Source organism: Dryobates pubescens, chromosome 8, assembly GCF_014839835.1.
Source record: "Dryobates pubescens isolate bDryPub1 chromosome 8, bDryPub1.pri, whole genome shotgun sequence".
Classification (NCBI taxonomy): Eukaryota; Metazoa; Chordata; class Aves; order Piciformes; family Picidae; genus Dryobates; species Dryobates pubescens.
Genome location: NC_071619.1, coordinates 34365759 through 34379928, shown reverse-complemented (window position 1 = coordinate 34379928; position 14170 = coordinate 34365759). Strand labels below are relative to the sequence as shown.

At 42.4% G+C, this 14170-nt stretch overlaps 1 protein-coding gene across 1 annotated transcript; it reads right to left on the bottom strand.

The window, feature by feature from the left end:
• Positions 1-502: 502 nt before the first annotated feature.
• Positions 503-13891, bottom strand: TBX19 (T-box transcription factor 19). The gene is given in 9 exon segments (XM_054163358.1): positions 503-765; positions 1410-1542; positions 2045-2233; positions 3003-3064; positions 4157-4218; positions 5013-5147; positions 7053-7317; positions 13525-13795; positions 13798-13891. Coding segments are annotated over 9 exon segments (1446 nt in total). The 3' UTR covers positions 503-530.
• Positions 13892-14170: the final 279 nt, after the last annotated feature.

Sequence of the window (14170 nt, the reverse complement as noted above, 5' to 3'; positions counted from 1 at the left end):
TGAGGTGCATGTCCAGAGAAGAACAACTGAGCTTGTGAAGGGCCTTGAACACAAGTCTTATGAGGAACATCTTAAGAGGAAGCTGATGGGAGACATTATTTCCCTCTACAAATGCCTTAAAGGAGACAGGAGCAAGGTGGCTGTCAGTCTCTTCTCACATGCAACAAGTGACAGGACAAGAGGAAACGGCCTCAAGCTGTGCCAAGGGATGCTCAGGTTGGATGTAGGAAAAATTTCTTCACAGAAAGGGTTATCAAGCATTGGAATAGGCTGCCCAGGAAGGTGGAGGAGTCACCATCCCTGGAGACGTTTGAAAGATGTGTGGATGTGGTGCTGGGGGATGTGGTTTAGTGGTGGTAGTGGCTTAGCAGTAGTGGTGGGATTGTGAGCTCTAGGTGAATGGTTAGACTTGATGATCTCAGGAGCTTCTTCCAACCCCAATGGTTCTATGGTTCTAATTCTAGGGAATGGTTTTCCTACAACAGTGTCAGTCTTGTTTGGCTAAGCTTCCCTCCTGAGCCGCTGGTCTATTAAAAGGAGTGTGAGGATGTCCACGCAGAGTCGGCTAGCCTGCCTAGAGAGGCTTCCCCTTGTGTTTCCATGCTGCTGGACACCATTCCCTGCCGAGGCATTTGGACTGATGATGCAGCGGGTAAGGGGACATTGCCCCTTAGAAACATGCTTGAAGGGCTGCTGTTCACCTCGCTTCCTGGGTTGGCAACATTGACAGAACTGTTGCTCACTGTCCACAGGCAAGGGTAGTGGCTGGAAGAAAAAAAAGGCAGTACATATTGAATGTTCTATTTCAAAGCATCTTCTCCAGCACAAAACTCACCACAGTAAAGCCAAGTGTGTTAACTGCTAAAAGGTAGCTACCTAAATTTAAAGAATTACAGGTGATTTTTCTGGGAGCTAAATTAAAGAAGAAATGTGTGCATTTATTTTTGGAAAAGAAAGGGAAATACTTGATAATTAATTGACTCTCTAGGTCTAAATTCCAACCATACCTAGTATTGTTTACTACTCTATTAACAGTATTTTCTTAACTGAGCATGAATCAGATTGTTACATCCCTGCATAGGAGAAGTGTCCTCATTTTGTGCAGGAGAATAGTGAGAAGTATCTAGAGAAGAAATAATGTGGCTTTAAATTGCTCACAGATTATAGATACCAGAGTTTTATGTGGCTGTTCCAAGGTCCTGGTTTTCACCAGTGCAAAGGAAAAATAAAGCTCACATTGGTTTCCGAGTGGGAGATAAGTTATAAAGATCTGTCCAGGAATCTCAACTTGAGCACTTGGGACCTGTTTCGAATCCTGGGCACCAATTAACACTTGGAAGAAAGTGTGAATCACCAGGGCAGTTCTACAAGCCTCACTCCTAATACTAGCAGTTTCCCCATAACCTTACCTGGGCCCAGGGCTGGCAGATCCCTTGGCATGTGGCACTGAGAGCAAATTAGCATGTGGAGAGGATGGCAAAGTCCAGCCGTCATGTCCTGAGAATACCTGAAGATTATTGCTGGAGCTCTCCAGCAAATTAACTTTGAGGGCAAAAAAAGCAAAAAAGAAATCCTTAGAGACTGTTGCAGAGATACTGTCCTAAGTCAGCAGAACACCAGTAGGCCTGAAGAAGCAATCTTGTTCAAGGTAGAGTCAATTTCTGCCACTCTGCATCCAGATCTAGAGGGTAAAAGGGACTCAGAAGACATTCTGGCAATGCCATGTTCCTAAAGGCTGCTTTGACTCGAGAGTGCTTCACCATGTGACATTTAAAGAAGGCTTGCAATGCTCTTCTTGTATAATTTGGAGCTGTATTTTAAGCAAGATTATTCACTCTCAGTGCACCCAGCTCTTTGTACCTGTTGTTTGGATGCCTTAAATATACCCTGTGCATACAGGGTTCAATGCAGTTTGTTACAGGGGCTTATCATGCCATTTCCTAGCCTCAGCTCTTGCTTGTTCTAATGCTCATGCTAACCTCTAGCAAGGGTCAGGCAGGCAGAGGGTGTTCTTCCTGGAAGCAAAGGAGTGTTACAGCTGTACCTGTAGGTGAGTGATTTCTCTGCACGTAGGGAGGTGGGTAGGGAGCAGCTCGATGCCCTCGCAGTGCTGAATATCGCTCACAGCTATGAGGAGTGTGTGGAGCTGGCAGAGGCAAAGGTCCCGTGTACTGATAATTAGAACTTCCTGATGGACACATTGTATCTGGGTTGGATATCAACCAGCCACCCACTTGGAGAGAAAAGAGAGAAGAAAACTATTATTGCATGAATCTCTGGAGTACAATAAAGAAAGTAACCAGCCTTCTTGCAGAATCAGCTGTGCCTCAGAAACACTGAGCAGATTCCAAGATACTGGTTTATGGAACAACTGAAAAACAACACAAAACCAACCACCCCTAAAAAAACCCAGAACAAAACAAAACCCCCACCAGCTCTAAAAAAAACAAGATCTGAAAATAACTGACAGAAAAAGTCACAAATATCAAAGAACAAATGGTAGAAAACTATCATTACAACAGTCATTATCATTAAAATAATCATGAAAACAATTTAGCACCAGACCTGATAGAGTTAGATAACAGTTGGAGTTGATGATCTTAAAGGTCTTTCCCAATTAAAATGATTCTATGATTCTAATCACAACCTCTGATCCTCCTCTTTTTTTTCTACCTGTTCACCAATAAAAGGCAATTTTATAGCTGACAAAAACATCCACATTTAAAACACAGGAAAAGAAAGGGGGGAGAAAGCCCTAAAAATGTCATACATCATCTTGATTCTATATTTCTTTTAATACTGAAAAGGGGGATCATGAGGAAAATGATCCCTCTTGCTATTTCCTACTGTGACATTTCTTCACTCCTTTTCTTTTTTTTTTTCCCCCTGAACACAGTTCAGGGCTCAGTGAGTGACTGATATGATTCAGTTAAACAGGACCCATTGTCTCAGCACCTATCATATCACACAAAACATCCAGCCAACATGAATAAAAACCTTACAGTGAGAATATGTCATATGTTGACCTTCAGAGACTGTTTCTGGAGCATCCTTGGGATGGTTTCTGAAAAGCAAAATACTGAGTGGCAAAACTTCTCATTGAGAAATGACAAAAGAAAGTTAAAACCAGAACTATTTGCTTTTAAAAGGAGGGAAAGTAAGGTAAAAAAGAGGGAAATCCATCTTTTACCACTTGTTAGGCAGTGGACTTTTCTCCAGTCTGCCACAAAGGAAACAGGAACTTATGTTTCATGGCATACATAAAAATGCTAACTTCATGGCAAATATGAGAGCTGAACCCAGAATTCTATCTGTGGGCACTGTTCCTGCTTCCACCAACAACCCTCAGTCTGGATCCCCTACTCAGAATAAGGCAGGGCTCTCCTTGCCCTCCCAGCCAGACAAGCCAAAGGCATCCTTTTCTTCCCATGGCTAGAAATCCTGACACTGAGTCACCACAACTTCTTAAGTGGCGAGAGGAATGGAACAAAACACAGATCCACCTGTAGGCATGTAGGAGACTTGACATGTTAGAAGACATAGCAGGTCCATGCAAAATTTATTAGCAATTGTGACCTGGAATGAATCATTTGGCTGCCTCACTGCATTAGCATGGACAATGGAAGTAAAACTTTGAAATATAAACCACAATTTGTTTCTGATGGAAGCATCTCTACCATCTTCCATAGTTATCACCTACAGGTTCCTTTTAACAAATACATCATACCTAATCACACACATTAAATAACAGCAGTTCAATTACATTACAGTGACAGTGCAATTTCACCTTAGTTATGCTTTTCAATATCTGCAGTTAACTATTTTTCTCCCTAAGCTATCAATTTATGGGATTCACTGTAAGTACCATGTAGAGAACATGCAGAGTATGGGACTTCCCTGGGGAAGTTCATATCATATCATTCCAGGCTTCTTGTTCAGACAGTGCTAACCCTAAGATCTCCAAGAGGATGTTCACCCAATTCAGACCTTATTGTAATAATTACATAAAGAGTCTTCCCACTAATATCAGCGGAGTGACTCTGGAACTCAGCAGAAACAAGATTGACAGTTAAAACTATGGTATCACAATGTGAAAGATAAATGATATAACTCAGTGTATCAAAACACTACTGGAGAAAAACAAAAATTGACTCACCTTTCTTTTGCATCCAGGAAGGCTTTTGCAAAGGGATTATACTTGATTTTGAGAGCTGTTATCTTGAGTTTGCAGAAAACAAGGCATGTTAGTGAAAGCCATTTGGAATAGAAACTTGACAAAACATCTTCCAGAGTAAGCTAAATGGAGCTGGCTTGGTTAGCCTAAGAAAATATATCCCCGTGCATGATGTTTCCAGGGCTGGTTAAGAGAGTGCTTTGCTCACTGCAGAGTGCTGTGTATGGATCAGTGCCACAAGCAGACCAGTTGCCTAATGTAATAGTACAGCCTAGCAAATCCTGTGATGGTGGACCTTTTCATAAGGATTTCAACACTGAACTTCTACCAAGTATGAATCAAATCTGCAGCAACACTAGCTAAGGGGACGTGACACATGAGCTAGCAAATATCACAATCCAACACATCCCTTGATAACAGTTTTGGGGTTGGGAAGAAATTTTCTCAAGGAATGTTGAGCTGTTCTACAATTGCATGTATCATAAGGAATGGGGAGAGACAGAGTTATCAGTGTAAATATCAGTCATTCCTGGAGCAAAATGTTGGACTTGACTGCAGGGAGTTTTTGCAGAAAGGGGTTGGGATGTCAGGACAGATGGACTGGTCTGGAATAGCCACAGCAGGATATTAAACTTAGCTTAGTACTGCAGCCAGATGCTATGTTGGACAATGTTCTACTGCAGAAAGAAGGCAGAGTATTAGACTGGATGGAGCACTGCACTGTGTGGGACCAGTGGGGAAACAAGGATCAGCCTTGTCCATGCCAACCTTGTAGCTAATAAGCTTTTAATATATTTCATCAATGATGACCAAGAACATCAGTGTGGAATCTGCCTACCTCTTCATTTTGATAGGCAGTCACAGCTATGAACTGTGTCTCAGGGAAGGAGCAGTTCATCACCATCCTGTGGGGACCTCCTACACGAACTATGTGTACCTGGGGTTCATATTTATGGAGGGAGTTCAACATTATCTGCAGAAAACAAAACACAGAGACAGATCCCAATGCCAGTCTGCTATCCCACTGCTGCTCTCTCACTCTGGCTCTATAACAGATGTCACTGATGAACCCTCACCAGTCAGTGATTTCTGAGAGCAGGATGGTTGCCTTCCTCCCTTCTGATGAACCACAAAGCCAAAACAAAAAAGAAAAGAAATTAGACTTCACAGGACTTGGACTTAAAAGTTTTGATAGAGCTTAATTAAGTGAATATTCATATCAGCAGCTATGGCATTCAAACCATTAAGTTTCCACTGCAGTGAAGGGCTGTTAAAAGAATAAAGGGGCGATCCCTGTCCTGCTTCCACTATCTGAAAGATTCAGAATCATCATCACAGACATTAGGGCTAGGAGGAAGTTGAAGAAGTCACCTAGTCACCTTTCTGAAGTGTATCCAAATGAGGCTTGGTAAATGTCTAATTCAGCACCAAAAGCTGTGAATAGCATTGGTTCCACAACACACCTTCTTCAAGAAGCTTATTTTATGGCTTAATTCTCTCTACTGCCAGAAAAGGGTAGTTTCAGACAAACAAACAGTACTTTGGAAACTGCTGTATGCTTACCTCTGTGTGTGTGTGTGTGTATATATACATATATAGGAAAGAATGCCACCATTACCATAAAGCACTTCCAGTCAGCTGTTACTTTCTAATAACACCACAGAGAAGGAAGCTGAAACACAGAGCAGGGATGTGGTTTACCTTGAGACTGTTGTCAAGATTTAAAAACAAAAAAGAAGAAATCAAGGAAATCTTCAGTTGCTCTTTATTTAGTGACTTCTGTTTCAGTTCCGTCTCTCATTTAACTTTTCCTCTCCTGCTTTCTGTTTGTTCCCTCTCCACCATGTGTGTGTATGTATACATTGTGTTCCCTGTTGTTTCCCAGGCTCTCTTTGATCCTCCAAGTTGCTTTCCTATAGATTTTTTATCCCCATGCAGACTTTTCTGAGGTCATGGATGGGGGACAAGAATCTGCAAATTCAAATCCCGCTCTATGCTCTACCATAAATCTTGTGTGCTGATTTCAGGTGTGACTTAAGGAAAACCAGATCATCTTTATGTTCTCTGGAAAAAACTGAATGGAAAACAAAAACTGAGATGATGTCCTACCTAGTTAGGGTGCTAGGCTGATTGAGGTACCTCACAAACCTAATGGGAACAACAAACAGTGAATGTATAATATTTACATGAAAGAAACTGATTCTGGGCTGACAAGCATCATCCAATGTAGGAGTTTTGTACAAAACAAGCAATTGAACAGAAGGTCTTCTGCAACATTTTGCCTTTAGATGCATCATCAAAAATAAAAGACAAAACAAAACTAATTTTCCTGTTTGCATTTTTAAGGGGTTCAAAGAGAAAGTCACTTATTCCTGGTACATGTGGTTTCTTTCCAAAGGCCAAAGCTGATTCAATAGAATATTGATAATTATCATGATGCAGAAGCAGACATAGTAATTATTTCATTTAGGAGCAGCCTTTTATTCTGCTATCTGACTCCTGCCAACATTCCACTTACACCAAACAACATGGGGGAACACAACAAAAACCTAATACCCGTGACCATTTTTTCCCCCTGCTCTGAAGTCCTATGTAAAAATCCCCAGCACACAAGACCAACTCTGAAAAGCCCCCTGATGATTAAGTAAACCACAGCACTCTGTCTCTCTTAACATCAAGAAGTCCATTAAAATCTGAAAGCGCCAATTAAGGCCTGTTTATTCCTGTTTACATTTGGCCTCCGGAGAATAATTGGCATCTGTGGGTGAAGAGGCCTGAAAGGGCCTCTATAATTACATAAATGCACCCTTGATATTTCTTGATTGGTAGGGGCTTGCAATTGAAGCCAAGAGGTGTATGGGGAAACATCAGACCATACCTGCCCACTCCCATTGAGCTTGTTGGTAAGTTTGACTTTGCTGAAGGAAATGGCAGCTTTCATCCAATGGGCCCCAAAGTTGGGAGAGTCTGGGTGGATGTAGACACAGCTGTGGTTGGGTGGCTCTGGTTTCCCAGCTGGCACCCATTCTCCATTGACGTACTTCCAGCGGTGGCCGTCAGTGGGGGCAAAGTCCAAGAGGAAGGAGTACATGGCATTGGGGTCCAAGCCCGACACACTGATCTTCAACACAGGGAACATCCGCCTGGCCGAGAAACAAAAACAGGGAGACACCCTTGCAAGCTGGTTTTGAAATACCTCTCCTCAGTATGTTTATGAACAGATGCTCATGGATAAGGTCAATCTAAACCCCATCCTCTACTCATCCCTCCATCCAGCTGAAGATGGCTCTTAAATCTTAATCCTTCATTTTATTTTATTTCATTTCAGTCACTGAGGGGGGACAAACAGACAAATGTTATCTCTAAAGCAAGGCATTAAAGTCTTGACTGTACCAGGAGTTACAAACATTGTGAACTGTGTGTAGCATCAGTAGAAGCCATAGGGTCTGCACATGCTAAATACATCCTTAGGTATGGGACAATAAACAGGACAGAGTTGAAAATGCCTGAGAAGGTGGAATTGAACCACAGATCCTTTGCTGTAACTGCAGAACTCCATTACAAAGTGATCTCCAGAGGTCCACCATTCTACAATGCTGTGACTCTAAGTGCATTTCTTTAGTGCTGAAATTAACCTGCAGTCTGTCCAGTGGCCAAGTCCCACATTTTCTGACTGTGGATATATTCTCTGCAACCATCCTGCAGTCTCCAGCAATCAGGACATAATCCCAGCCAGGTATTCATCAGATTAGATTTACTGACTACACTACTCTGCACAACAAGTTTTTCTCCCTTCCTTTGAAGGGATGGTCATATTCCATAATCTTTGTGAGCAAAGTTAATGACTTGTCTCTCTCTCTCATTTCCTCTGGTTCTTGTGTTCATCCCAAACATCTCTCACTTGTGTAATGGTTTCCAGGTAGTGCTATTCTAAAGGCCTTCATAACTCTCCTATAGTTTCCTTGTCTAAAAACACTTCTTGACTTTCTCAGGGTTGTGTCAGGCTAGTCTGGCATTACTTAAATCTAATAAAATGCCTTTTAATCTCATTTTCCATTGCCTTCCACGTTTTTCAATACTCTTTCTTTCAAAATGCATCCTGAATTCTTAGTACAGGGATAAATTTAAATGTCTGCAGTTAGCTGAAATGTCTGTCCTCCCTTTTATAAGTGCAAGTATTCACATACTGTCCCACTACTATTACATAAATCTCCAGTTTGAGAAGTCTGGTTAAACTTGCTGTTCTCCTTGCACTTGTCAGTTCTTCCACTAATTTGGTCCCATTCTTCCATATTCTCTGACCCCAACGACTTGATCAGGCTCTTCTGCTTTCAGTTCCACCTTAGATGCGGTGTTGCCTTTTACTAAGCTCTAAACATTCGCAGATTCACAGATTGCATTGGGTTGGAAGGGACCCTCAAAGGTGATCTTGTCCAACCCCCCTGCAGTGAGCAGGGACACCTCCAACTAAATCAGGCTGCCCAGGGCCACATCAGGTGTTGAATGTCTCCAAGGATGGAGCCACAACCACATCTGTCATTCAGCCTTCTATCATCTTCCCAGTGCATTTAAAACTGAAATACTGCCTTTGTTTAGTTTTGGGGAAATGCTCCTTTTGTGCCTAAGGGTCCAATGCCAACTTTTCTCTATCCCCTTTCAATTTTTTATTCTGAGATTAGCAGCAGCTCACAGCTAGACTTTCAGCAGTTTTCTGACTGTCCCAGTACCTGTGAACTATACCACACAGCTTTGATTTGGCATCTTAGTGCCTGAAAGTCTAGAATTAGGGCTCCAGCTGAAACCATACCCCAGTGTGGGTTGCTAACAATCTCCTGTGACATCCCACTCACCACCTACCTTTCTGGGCATCTCTATATAGTTCTTGATGTATGCATTCAGCACCTTCTGCTGACAGGAAATGAAAGGATTTGAGAAACTTGAGATTTTTTTCATCTAATATAAACACTTGGTGATGCAGGAGCAGTGCAACACTAAGAAAGATAGAATGAACCATGATTTTTCAAACTAACTAGAAACTTAGCCAAAGATTCTGATGCTACATTTAAGGTGTCTTTCTGATCAGGATGCACCAGCTATCACAGAATTGTCAGGGTTGGAAGAGACCTCAAGGATCATCTAGTTCCAACACCCCTGCCATGGGCAGGGACACTTTCCACTAGATCAGGTTGCCCAGAGCTACATCCAGCCTGGCCCTATCAATCTGGGATGTTATAAAAAGTATGGATGTGTTGCTCCCTGCACTTCCCAGAATTCCTAAAGTCAGTTTCAAAGTAACACCCTTAGCTGAAACTGAAACGGAAGGGAAAATTCATCCACATGAAAACTTAACCTCACTGGATTTCTCAGAACTATTTGCATTACACACAGATTAATTTCTCTGCCCCCAGACATTTCTCACTTTCTACTTGAAAGGCTTGAGTTTGTCCCCAAAAGACCTATAGACTAATGCCAAAATTATAGAATTATTAAGGTTGGAAAAGACCTTCAAAATCATAAAGTCCAACTGTAACCCAACTACCATGTGCTATGCTAAGCTATGTCCTGAAGTGCCACATCTACACTCTTCTCGAACACCTCCAGAGATGGTGACTCTACCACCTCCCTGTGCAGTCTGTTCCAATGCCTGACCACTCTTGCAGGAAAGAATTTTTTCCTCATATGCAGTCTAAACTTCTCCTGAAGAAGAACAACTCTAACCTCCTGTACCACAGAGATTATAGCACTTCCATGTGTTAATTTGCTTCACACACATTTAATCCTCACCTCAATTGGACCAGAATGTCTTTACTGTACAGATTTTGATGACAGAAAACTTAATACATCACTTGTTCTGCTGATGGCTTTACTATTAAAATCACATTTCCCAGTCTTTTAGCATGGCAAATAATGATCTCTCCAAATGTTTCAGTCCAAATGTTTGTTTCAATGATCCAACAGGCCACATGTGACCTCCATTTCTGCAATAGCAGAGCACTTCAGCCTCTTCAATTTATTTAGAGCAGATCTGCTACAATTACTCCACAGAACAGAACTTGAGTAGGAAGATGTTTGATATCAAACTTGAATGTGTAGTAACAGGTAAAGTTGCTTTAGCACTTCAGCCTGAAAAGGGCTTCTCCTAGACATGCTTACCTGCATTAATCCACTGTGGATTAATATTCTCAAGTGCAGAGGGAAACAGTGGCATCTTCCTGCCTCCAGAAGTGCAAATTTTTAGGATAGTGCATAGCTACTAGTGTACAAACACTGAGAGAGTAAACCTGCTCAGTCAGAAAACAGTGTTTGACATTGAAATGCCAACTGAATACAGTTAAGTCTGAATAAGATAGGAGACTGATTCCTGCCACATCAGCTGCACCCATCACGATGTATTTTGTGATACAGCATGTGGTTTGGATTGACTGATGTCTATCCTGTTCAGAAAAGAAGTGTGACCAGCAGGACAAAGGAGGTGATTCTCCCCATTTACTCTGCTCATGTGAGATTCCACCTGGAGTACTGTGTCCAGCTCTGAAGCTCCCATTACAAGGACACTGAACTGCTGGAACAGGTCCGGAGGAGATCCACAAAGATGATCAGAAGATTACAGCACCTCCCCTAAGGGGACAGGCTATGAGAGTTGGGTCTGTTCAACCTGGAGAAGAAAATGCTCCAGAGTGACCTCATAGCAGCCTTCCAGTACCTGAAAGGGGTCTACAAGAAAGCTGGAGAGGGACTTTTCACAAGGCCTTGTGATATAACAAGAGGGAATGGATTGAAGCTTGAGGAGGGTAGATTTAGACTGGATATTAGGAAAAAATTCTTTACAGTGAGGGTGGTGATACACTGGAACAGGTTGCCCAGGGAGGCTGTGGATGCCCCCTCCCTGGAGGTGTCCAAGGCCACGCTGGATGAGGCTTTCAGCAGTCTGGTCTAGTGGAAGGTGTCCCTGCCCATGGCAGGGGTGTTAGAACAAGATGATCTTCAAGGTCACTTCCAACCCAAACTATCCCAAGAATCTACGAATACATCTACCTTCCCTGTGTACCTAGGCACATGGCTATGGAAGGGGATTATAGTAATGAAGTACAACGCAGCAAGAGAGAGGTACCTCTGTATTAACAGTGAAGTTAGCTCATCTAATTACAACATTTTGGACTCTGGGTACCAATTAGAGATAACTCAGTTACAGCAGATAGAATTCTGCATGCTAGAATCTGACACTTGAGAAGCACTAATCAAGAAGCCTTTCATTCCCTGGGATTCTCCTGCATCAGGTTCTGGTTTAATTTCTGAGTTTTGCTTAACAGCTTGTCAGCACAAGCTGTCATAGCTTCCACATGCAGAAGTTCAGACTGGCTCTTCTTGTTCATTGTAGAACTGTTTTCAAAAGCATTCATACACCCTTCAGATAGAATGACTTGAGTTAGTTCTGCAGATTTAAGCAGCAGCAGTATTAGATCAATATTTTTCTTTGCTATTGAGAATCCCCCTGGATATAATTACTAAACAATATCAACCTTGAAAAAGATTCAGCACTCAAAGGAAACTTTCAGGTTTGTCTCATTTTGAATAGCATGGAGTTGCTCTTTGCTGCAGGCCACTGTCTGCATTTCCTTTTTTTGGTGTGCTGATGTGTTTGTTATGGAAGACACTTTCAGAAATGCAAGACATCCCTTTTATAGTTCCTGATGCCACAGTCAGATTTTGAAAGGATTTATGAAGATGACAGTGTGTCATACTTTTCATAATTTTTATGTTTTGAGATGGCTGTAGTTCGATCCTAATTAACACATCCCTGCCCTGCAGAAATTATGGAGCTCTCACTGGCTTTAGGAAGAGGTGTAGTTAGAATAAAGAAAAATAAGGCAGCTTATAGAATGAAAGAGTAACTGGACATATTTGAATTATGAAAGATTCCCTTATCATCATAAAAGGATTTAATCTGTGCACTCACCTGGACATTTCAGAGAGAACTAGCACTACCATGCAGTGAAGATTTATTTTAGCTGAAAGAAACTGAAAAAAAAATCCCTGTTGGTAACGTGCAACTCTTTGCACTAATTTAATTACTTTGAGGCGAACCTCTTTTACCTCATTTTTGGTCACTTACACTGCTAAGGAGTCAGTTTAATCTACCACACACTAAACAAAAGTCCACTCAGATGTTTGCTGCAGCCTAACAGCAGTTTTTAAAGCAATTCAAATGAAGCAAAAGCAGCTTCTCAGTGCGAAGAGAACCTCCGAAGATTTCTATCCCTGTAGGTTGTTGGGAGGAATCAGAAGGGCAATAGGCAGTGTTACAGCAAGAGCTGAAATTTGGGGAAGGCAGCTGTTGTCTCATCAGAAAAACCTTGCTGAGCCAACAGACTAGATTTTCTCCTTGTAACAGTTTTCACCTGTGTCCCTTGTCAAGATACAGTCACCGGTACTATCCTCCACCGTTTTTTTTTTTTTGGGGGGGAAGAGGGAGGGTATGTGAAATAAAAACCTTAGTACCACTATACCAGTGACCCTTATTTTAGCAGCTGCCTCTCATTTATCAACTAGACTCTGCTGTCAGCCCAGTTCAGAGCAGAACCTCTGTGGAAAGTCTCCTACAAGCCAGTGTCTGATTCACATTCAGAATCCTCCTCTCCAGGTTTTGCACTCTTTCCCCACACCTTTCTGTGTTCTCCAAACAGTAAGATGTGTGATGCTTTTCCATCACAATATTTTGTCTTTCTAAAACTGTGTGTGTTAACCAATATTCTGCACTTGTTTCTTAGGGCATCAGCAACAGCTATAGAGCAGTACCAGTGTGGGACCATACAATATGGGCTGCACATACACGCCATATATGGCACAGCTTTATTGTACCTCTTTCGAGTACAGATTGTTCACACAAGCTGTTAGAACCCCAGGAGACAGAGTGATAGGAACTGCAGCTGGGGATAACAACACCAATCTGCTTCTGTACAGTAATTTGAGGTCTACAGGTAAGCAGTTTGCTAGTAAAGGCTGATGATTACTAGTGCAAGAAGTCATGCAAAAGGATTTGAGAGGTACCATCTATTCCCTTGCAAAAGTTCCCTTTTCGTGCAACCTTAAGTCAGTCAATGTATTTTTCTGTATGTATTTTGTATATTTCACAAACAGGAATAAAGGGTGGCAGGAATCATTTAGCAGTGACCAAAAAGAGGCAGGGACACCCCTGTCTGGGTTTAGGGGGCTGCACGGCTGTAGGCATAAAACTGTTAATGTGCTCATCACAGTTCTTTCCGGTCTGTATGCACAGTTTATTCTTAAATCACATAACCCCCCTAAGTTGTCACCTACACTTACCCCACAGTGCTGAGTGGATCACTCACCTGCCATTCTTGGTCACAATCATCTCATTAGTGACTTCCCTGAATCTCTGCCAGAGCGTCGCATCCTCTAGGACAACCTGGAGCTGCTTCTCTGTGGGGTCGCCTTTGTCTCTCCCAGCCCGGAGTTCACTCTCCACCACGCTGAGCAGCCTGGAGACAGTGCAGTCACTGGGTTTTTTGCAGCCCAGGTCTGCCATGATGACTTCACACCCAGAAACTTCAGGTAGCTGTTAAAAGACAAAAATAACGAGCGAGAGAGAAAACCCGAGTGGGTTCCTTGGGCACCTTCTGACAAGCGTGCTCCCCTCTCTCTCGCTACTGCCTACCTCTCTCCCCTGGAAGTCCCAATGGGCAGTGACACCAGCATGTGGAGGTTTACGCACACACTCCACACAAAAAGAGGACTATCTCCTAATTACCTGTCAGACGGTCAGGTGGGTGGCAGGCTGATGACTCAATTGGCTGCCTTGAAAGAAGAGTCCTCCATCCAAATTAGCATGCTTTTATCTTTTTTTTTCAACCTGAAGTGGGTCTAATTGTTCTGCTTGAGAACCGGGTTTCCATTAATGAAAATTGTTTCATTTCCAGACTGAAACAATGCATGGAAATTGCGTTCATGCTGATGCGGGCTCTAGCAGAAGGAGCT